General features: G+C 41.6%; 1 protein-coding gene across 1 annotated transcript; it reads left to right on the plus strand.

Moving 5' to 3' along the window:
* The first annotated feature begins 6,920 nt into the window (after nucleotides 1–6,920).
* On the plus strand, nucleotides 6,921–7,740 carry LOC115768349. Its single transcript, XM_030712912.1, has 3 exons — nucleotides 6,921–7,169; nucleotides 7,225–7,379; nucleotides 7,445–7,740. Exons 1-3 carry the CDS (start codon nucleotides 7,017–7,019, stop codon nucleotides 7,683–7,685), a joined length of 549 nt encoding a protein of 182 aa, XP_030568772.1. The 5' UTR covers nucleotides 6,921–7,016; the 3' UTR covers nucleotides 7,686–7,740.
* Nucleotides 7,741–8,640: the final 900 nt, after the last annotated feature.

The following is an 8,640-nucleotide window of genomic DNA, read 5'->3' on the forward strand; positions in this document are numbered from 1 at the left end:
AATTTAATTTTTTATTTTAATTTGACAATTGCAATCGAAATCTAGCTCTGCCTCTTTCTTACTAACATATAATCGAAATTGTATCAACATCGGATTACTTTAGCCCAAGGCACAAACGTAAATGTTTGTACAGAAACTATTTATAAGAACAAAGGGTATTTAAGCTCGTGCATGCCGAACAACTAGAAATATAGAGTATTATTATGTACTAGATATGGCAAAAGGTGAACTATTTGCATGCATTTCGTGGCGTTGCCAGACAGTCGCATATGGCTTGCAGCAATTGTGCGGTGCTGCCATTTGTCGGCTGCTGTCAGCTACCATTAAAGCCATTCGCTTGGCCAACAAATCGCTGGCGAAATGCTAATCGAATAGTAGCTGCTGATTTATGTATACCCAAAACTAAAACTAAGCTTTGGGAGTGGATGGGTGCACGGGCCAGGGGGCAGGGGGTAGGAGTAGCAATATGGTAGAGAGAGGGCAGAGCATGAATATTAGGGAAGGTAGCATAAAACCAAAACGCTAAAATGGGAGCGCAGTGAGGGAGAGGGGAGTGGTGGGAGGGGGGGGGGGGGGGGGGGGGGCGGCGGCTAACAGGGCATGGGGCAAGCGGGTTTTAGGCCAATGCATTTGAGGCCGATGCTGTGTTTTTGTGTGCGTTTGTTGGCAGCGTATGCCTGTGTGTGTGTGTGTGTGTGTGTGTGTGTGTGTCTGTGTGTGTGTGTGATAATAGACACAAAAACGAAGCGAGCCGGCTCTATAGCTTCAGAGCCTTAGCTGTTGTTCTTGTTGTTGTTGTTGGAAGTGGAAACTAAGCTACAACAACATTTGCTAAATACACACTGGAATTGGCTGGGCCCGCCCGCCAGCCCCCCTTTTGACTAGGCACCCTGTTTGTGCATTGGAAAACTAAACCGAACCGATTTCAGCGGGCGATGCCGCGTTGTCGACCACGGTGGTCACCGTCGCCGTCGCCGTCGCCGTCGCCGTCGCCGTCAACGTCGCAGTCGCAGTCACAGTCGCAGTCGTTGTTACGGCTGCTGCGCGATATATATGTATATATATATATACATACATAAATATATACGTATGTATGTACGTGTGTATATCTATTTTTCCTGTTTTCGCTTCCCTTCCTCCTTCTGTTTGTCGCCCACGTAACACAAAACTAATCGAAGCGCCGTACAAAAAAATAAAGGAAAGAAACGAACATTTTTTTGCGTTTGGCAAGTTTCAAAGGCTGCACAAGGCAGTTGAGCAGCAGTTGAGGGGTAGGGTGAGCTAGAGGGGGGGGGGGGGGGGGGGGGGCAGCAGCAAAGCCTAAACTGACCTCCACTTGATTCGAACGGTTGTCAGTCCTGTTCCTATTGTTATGGTTCCTGCACTGACCAAAAGAACAAAAGCTCCAAAGAAAAAATTAACAAAAATTCCAATAGCTATTGCAGTTGGCTTCGAAAATACCCTGTAAAATTTGGCAATCGTGCAAGTACCCTGCGTAAGTTGAAATACGAAAGCTGCTCTATTGACACACTTGTTAGAGTTTTTTTTTGACAAAATAGTTCTATTGCATGAAATTGAATGAGATAATATGAAATACTTAATAATGCCCCAAAAATCCGGAAAAAAAGAACAAGTAAGAGGTTCTAGTCGGAAGCTCCCGACTAGTGGATTCCCTGAACCGTCTTCTTCCAACATCAAATGCATATATGTATATATTCTATTTTAGAAGCTATATGTCAACTTTGGTGACTCTAGCTCTTGTTATTTACCAAAATTGCCCAAAAAACAGGATATCGATATCGATTTTTATCGATTGCTTGGAAACGGAGTAAGTTATCGATTATCGGAAACAAACTCGATCTGCGCGGGAGCTTGGAGCACCTACATCTAAAATTTCAAATCTCATACATACGGACGGACTGACGGACGGACGGACAGACAGACAGACAGACGGACATGGCTAGATCGACTCGGCTATTGATGCTGATCAAGAATATATATACTTTATGGGGTCGGAGATGCTTCCTTCTGCCTGTTACATACATTTGGCTTTCGCACAAATACAATATACCCTTATACCCATTTTTAATGGGTTCAGGGTATAAAAAAAACGCCCCTTAAACTTGTCGCCCATTGAAGAAACCGTTTGGAAGTTTTTGGTATACTTTTAGTATACTGTTTTCTCGCCTTTGAAATGGGGTTCTTTCCTTAGATATTCGATATATTTCCACACCAACGGAAGAGTTATTTATAAAAATGTTAGCTTTAGTAAAAAATGGGTTTTGATCTAGCTCAGCCCAGTGTGACCAAATGCGGCTAGGCTTCAGGTAAGAGGCTTTCCCAAGAAGCCGAAAAAAACTTGTGGCTGCTTTTCATGAACTTGACATTTTAGATATTGTACAAATGAAACGAAATGAATGTATAGAAAAGTACGGTCAAGCCTTTATCGCTTATTTTCGTAACTGTTGCAAACACGCTCACCAAATCCATATGCTTGCCCCGTTTGCAGCGCCACCAGACAATGCAACAGCTTGTTGATTTGTTTCTTTTCTTTTTTTTTTGCGTAGGCCCGATTCATTGGATGGTTGGATTTCAGCTGGAAATTGGTTCTAGTTGCAAAAGAAACTCACCTGCAATGAAAGAGAGAGATAGAGAGAGAGGGAGTGAGTGAGATATGGAGAGAGTATATAAGTGAGAGTGAGCGAGAAAGAAATGCAAATGCGATTAGTTGGCTGACAAAAGTTATAAAAAGAGTTTTCAGCGGTAGCTTTAAGGCATGTGAGAAAAACAATTGCAGCCGAAGAAGAAGCAGAGACGATGTAATACACACAGTTGACCCTACGTTGAGTTGAAGCTGTGTGCGTGCGTGCGCGCGCGCGCGCGCGTGTGTGTGTGTGTGTGTGTGTGTGTGTGTGTGTGTGCCTACAACATAGCTCACAAATCAAAACTTGGCTGAAAGTGCAGGCCGAAGCTGCTGCTGCTGCCGCTGCTGTTGTTGGTGCAGCATTTTGTTGTTGTTGGTTGCCGTTGGCTCTGTTGCTGCCACTCGCAGCCTCTACACATGGCCAGCAGCAGCAGCAGCAGCACATACATAACTAATAGATACATAAAGCCGTATCTTTTGGGTGAATGAACTGTAATGAGAATGTGAACCTAGGCAACAGCAGCCAGCCAGCAGCCACTGAGATGTTGAAAATCGCAACGCAAAGTGCGCAATTGAAGCTGTTGTTGTTGTTGTTGTTGTTGCTGTTGTATTCGCTATGGTGCAACTCAACAATAACAACAACAACAACAACAACAACAAACTGACCAACAACGAGACGCGACAAAACAGCGAGCACAAAACAAACGAATGCAAAAGTCAAAAGCAGCGACAGTGGAAACAAACAACATGCGGCTGCGGGAGGGGGGGTGTATTGAGGCGGGGAGGTTGTGCGCTTGCCTGGCATACATAGGCAACATGCAGCGTGTGGAGAGGTGTACGGGGGGAGGGGCGGTGGGGGGGGGGGGGGAGAGAAGGGGCCTGGTCGGACGTATCTCAATTGTATACATACAGCCAGTTGCTGCGATTAAAGCTGACCAACAAAAACAACAACAGCAATACGTTGCGATTGCAGGCAGGTAGACAAAACAATAATAGCAACAAGAGATCCCCCCCCCCCCCCCCCCCCCCCCCCCACCCACTCCACACACCAAATTGTTATGGCGAGTTGCGATCAGATGCGATCCAATCGAATCGAATTCAATAGTTTGGCACAGTTCAAGGACACAGCTACTTAAGATGGATTTTTAAGTAACTTGCAACTGGAATTTTGCTGAGCTTCGTATTTGCCATTTGGCGTAAAACTTTTTCAAAACTTCAAAGAAGAAGAAGAAGAGTGATCTTAATTAATCGGGTACATAAAGAAATATGATCACCCTATTTGTATAAAACAATTTCTTGATCAATCTAAACAGCTTTTTATATCTGTTAAAATATATCAAATGGGTCGAATAGATCACATGGAGACGAAACATTGTTACCAAGGGTATTTAATTTTCGGCGTGCCGTAGATGTATGTATTAAGCTTTAAGGAATTCATGAATGAAAAACTCGTATTTCGGAAGTTCCTTTTTAAAATCAGCCCTAGTTTAAAATGGGAACAAAATTGGGGACGACGAGCTGAGGCATCTAGATATGTCGTCCTCCGTTTCTATAAATACCTCAATATATATATGTATATTTCCTGGGGTATTTCAGAGTAGGTCGATTCGAAACTATGTGGTTGTCGGGCAGTTCGTAACTGCATGTAGGGTATCTTATAGTCCGGCAACTGAAAATTGTGTGTAGTTAAGCTCAACGTCGGGAAATTCAAACTGCTTGTAAGGCATCTCATAGTCGGGAAATTCAAAACTATGTGTAGGGTATCTTGTAGTCGGGCAAACCGAAACTGTGTGTCGGCTGTTTTCGAATACATTTTGTTTTACAGGCTGAAATGCACGCCATACGAAATCGAACGTTAAAATGAAACTCAACTCGGAACTGGAAAACTCAACTTCTCATTTTTGGATGGGGAATGGGGAGGAGGGGGGGGGGGGGGGGGGTTGGTAACATGCGACGGGAGTACATAAATATGTGTGTTAGCATGTACAAACATATACATATGTATATGAAAATGTTAAAGTAGATTCGCAAACACGCACACTAATTTGCGAGCGTGTGTGCGTGTGTGTGTGTGTGTGTGTGTGTGTGTGTGTGTGTGTGTGTGTGCTTCAATGTAAAAAGTTTATTTCTGGCTTGCGTTTCCCTTCATATTCGTCGTGTGCAATTGTTGTTGTTGTTGTTGTTGTTGTTTCTGTTCTTCGCTTTATTCGTAAAAGTCAACTTTTCATCGTTTTGCATCAGGTTCTCCACGTCTAGCTTTCTCTTTCCCTCCGTTAGTTCGCCTGTCTCTCTGCTCGCCTCCTTCGTTTACGCTTTGTGCTGCGCTTCTTGTTGCTGTGCGCTATGCGAGCAAATTAAAAATTCAATTTTTTTGTTGTGCAACTTTTGCACTTAACCCCCAAACACCAACCCCATCAACCAGCCCTCTGCCGACTTTACACATGCCAACGCAGCCTCCCATAGCCCCCCCCCCCCCCCCCTCTCACCGTCAAAACTCCATTGGCTTTTCTTTTACTGTGCTTCTTCCCCTTTGCGCTTACTCACATTGCGTGCATGTTAGCGATATGTTATTAGAAAGGCCTCCTTCCCTTGTATTGAGAACCCCCCCTCCATCGCCCTTCCACCATCACATCACATCTTCATCCACAGATAGTCCACCACACCAACCCCCCCCCCCCCCCCCCCCCCCCCACGCGCAGCACCAAAGTGGCACCTGCTGCCTTTCTGCATGGGGTTCATACGTGTGCGGCCACGCCCACTTTTAACGATATGCTGCCTTTGTTGCTATTGCAAAATGTTATAAATTTGTTTAATAATTAAAATAATAAAAAATAATCATACATAAAAGGAACATAATATGTTTAATAGTAATAATAATTAACTATTGTTGGCATTTCGGGACCTATTTATTAGTTTTAGAAGATTTTTGGTTTGCCCGGCTCTCGGTCTTGGATTTTTGTACACGTCTAGAGGGTATTATAATTTTAAAGTATATATATTCTAGATCAGCATTAAAGCATCGAGTTGAAAACGCCTTAGTCCGTTTGTCCCCCTGTCTGTTTCTATGCGAACTAGTCTCTCTGTTTTAAAGCTTTTGTCCAGAAACTTTGCATAGGTCCGTCTTTCTTTTCAGGCAGATCATATGTCGGAGCCGGCCTGATCGGACCACTATATCATATGGCTGGCAAGGAACGATCGGTCGAAACATAGGTACTTGTATCACACTCATCATTTACGAGCTTATTAAATCTTCGCGGGCGTGCCGAAGATATTCTTTCTTTCTCGTAGATTGAAAGTTATGTTCAATAAAACACAATTTATCTCGCTGAGATAAAGGCCAAAACAAGTAAGAGGTTTTAGTCGGGAGCTCCCGACTAGGGGATACCCTGAACCCTCTTCTTCCAACATCAAATGCATATAGATATTCTATTTTAGAAGCTATATGTCAAGTTTGGTGACTCTAGCTCTTATTATTTAACAAAATTGCTCAAAAACAGGATATCGATATCGATTTTTATCGATTACTTGGAAACGGGGCAAGTTATCGATTATCGAAAACAAACTCGATCTGCGCGGGAGCTAGGAGCATCTACATCTAAAATTTCAAGTCTCTATCTCTTATAGGTTCTGAGATCCTTGCGTTTATACATACGGACGGACGGACAGACGGACTGATCAAGAATATATATACTTTATAAGCCATATACCATATATACTATTATATATATGTACTAATATAATATATACTTAATAAACCATCTTAAGAAGCTTAAATAAACAGGCTTAAAATCGATAATAATTAACCCAAACCCAAAGCTTCTAAAAACCGACCAAACTTGCTCAAAAACTATAAATCGATAATTATCGATTTGCGAAAAACGATTGAATGAAGGGAAGCGAAATGAACTTTGAATGCGACTAGTATACATATGTTCTTCCAAATTTAGAGTCTCTTGCTTAAAGTCTTACCGTTGCAAGGACGGACTGTCAGATATGAGAAGGTAACTAGTTCCTGGTGCTCAGACATATATATTATATATATGACATACATAATGGGCTCTTCATAAGATCGGAGATGCCAACTTAAAAAGAAATGCTATTAACTAATTGTTCAGTAAAGTTGTGCAAACTTGCGTCTAACTGGTTTGGTAAAGTCCTCTTACCTGTCTGCTTTCCCTAAATTCGATACATATCGATTTCAGGCATTTTGCAGTAAGCGTTTTATTTTTGAAAAAAGTTTGAACACAGCAGGCAGTATAATAATATTTTTGCTAGATCGAGGAAATTATCAGTTAACGTATATTTCTTGAGTCTAAATGTACAAACTGTGCGCTGGAAAACATATATATTAAACATAATAAGGTCCATCAACATGGAAAAGAAGAGACAGGCAGCGAATATGATAGTCAAGCCTCCGCCAGAAAGCGAGGATAGCGAAAGGGACACCGGCGAGGAAAGTGATATAGATACGGATGAGGATAAGAGTCGTGACAACCGTTGTAGGCTGAAGCATTACCGACGACAGGCAAGTAGTTCGAGAATCTTTTCGGTTAATATCTTGACGAAATACTTGCAATTAGTTGAACAAATTGTGGGAAAGTACAATGAAAATAGGAAAGAGAACTGAAGAAATCAGCGAGGAATGGAAAATAGAACACGAACGACTGGAAATGGCGAATAACAAACTGACGGAACTAACCAAAAAGTATATGAACAACAACAAAGATCGGATAATGTATGTCGGATAAACATTTTTCATTTAACATATATAGATTGCCAACCATTTACTTTATTTAATAGCAATAAAGCTGATGCAGAGATATTGCCCCGTGCACAGCTCGCCTCTAAAATAGCCAAACCAAAGTCTAGCCCTAAAGTAGCCATGCCTAAGCATGAAACTAACCCAACCAATGTTCCAATGAAGACATCGGAAACAAAAAAAAGTTTCATCGTTGACCCTAAACAGAAGAAGAATATCAAGCCTGTTCAAATGTCATCCAAGGACGAAAAGAAGGCCACGTTCAAGAAGTCAACCTTATAGACCGCACATCTGATAATTCAAGAACATAATAAAATGCCATCGATGCCATCAATCTTGCTATTGCTTATTTTTGCAGTTAATCTTTACACAATTTAGCTTAAATGATTATATAAGCAAATCATCCGAGTACGTATTTGAATCAATGGGAAAAAGTTCAGATAGTTTTCCGACCGATTGAAATATTAAAAACTTTAGCATCTCTATCTCAAAGGCTCGATACGTATTTCTTGATTCCACTGCAGATCAGGCTTACTCTAGATACGATCTCACGATATAAACATGAGTAGGCTTAGCACATTTGTTAAATAATAAACTAGTATGTAATATATATTTTAATATATTATACAATATTTTACTGGCCAGATCGGACCTCTATATCGATCGGTCAGAACTGCCCTCCCACGGCGTCGAACTTGCACCGAGCGAACTACTTGAACTAAAAGTCAATTCGCCTTTTGTGCCATGTAATATTCGTAAGTACAATTGGGGATACGAGATGTTCTGTGATTCCCATAGAAAGTGTTTTGCGGTATTCCAAAAATGAAATATGCCTAATCTTTGCATCGAATAATGAAACAACTACATGCCCAGTTCGATGACTCTAGCTCTTAAAACCTGAGAGATATGTATTCCGATTCCGATGTTGACTTTTATTGCTCGCTTCGAAACAAAGCAAGTTATCGATACTCGTAAATAAATTTGTACTGCTCGGGCACTAGGAAGACCTACTCACAAGATTCAAGTCTATAGCTTTAGCTTTACGTGCTTAGATCGACTCAAACATACGGATGGACGGACGGACGGAGAGGGCTAGGTCGACTCGACTTTTGATGCTGACCAGGAATATATAAACTTTGTTAGTTTAAAATAGTTGGTAGGAAATAAAGTGTTTGTACAAAAGCACTTCTAAGACTTACAAATTGCAGAAAATCAAACGTTCGAATTGTGAACAGGT

Source organism: Drosophila novamexicana, unplaced genomic scaffold, assembly GCF_003285875.2.
Source record: "Drosophila novamexicana strain 15010-1031.04,08,12 unplaced genomic scaffold, DnovRS2.1 tig00001753-arrow-arrow-pilon, whole genome shotgun sequence".
NCBI classification, from domain to species: Eukaryota; Metazoa; Arthropoda; class Insecta; order Diptera; family Drosophilidae; genus Drosophila; species Drosophila novamexicana.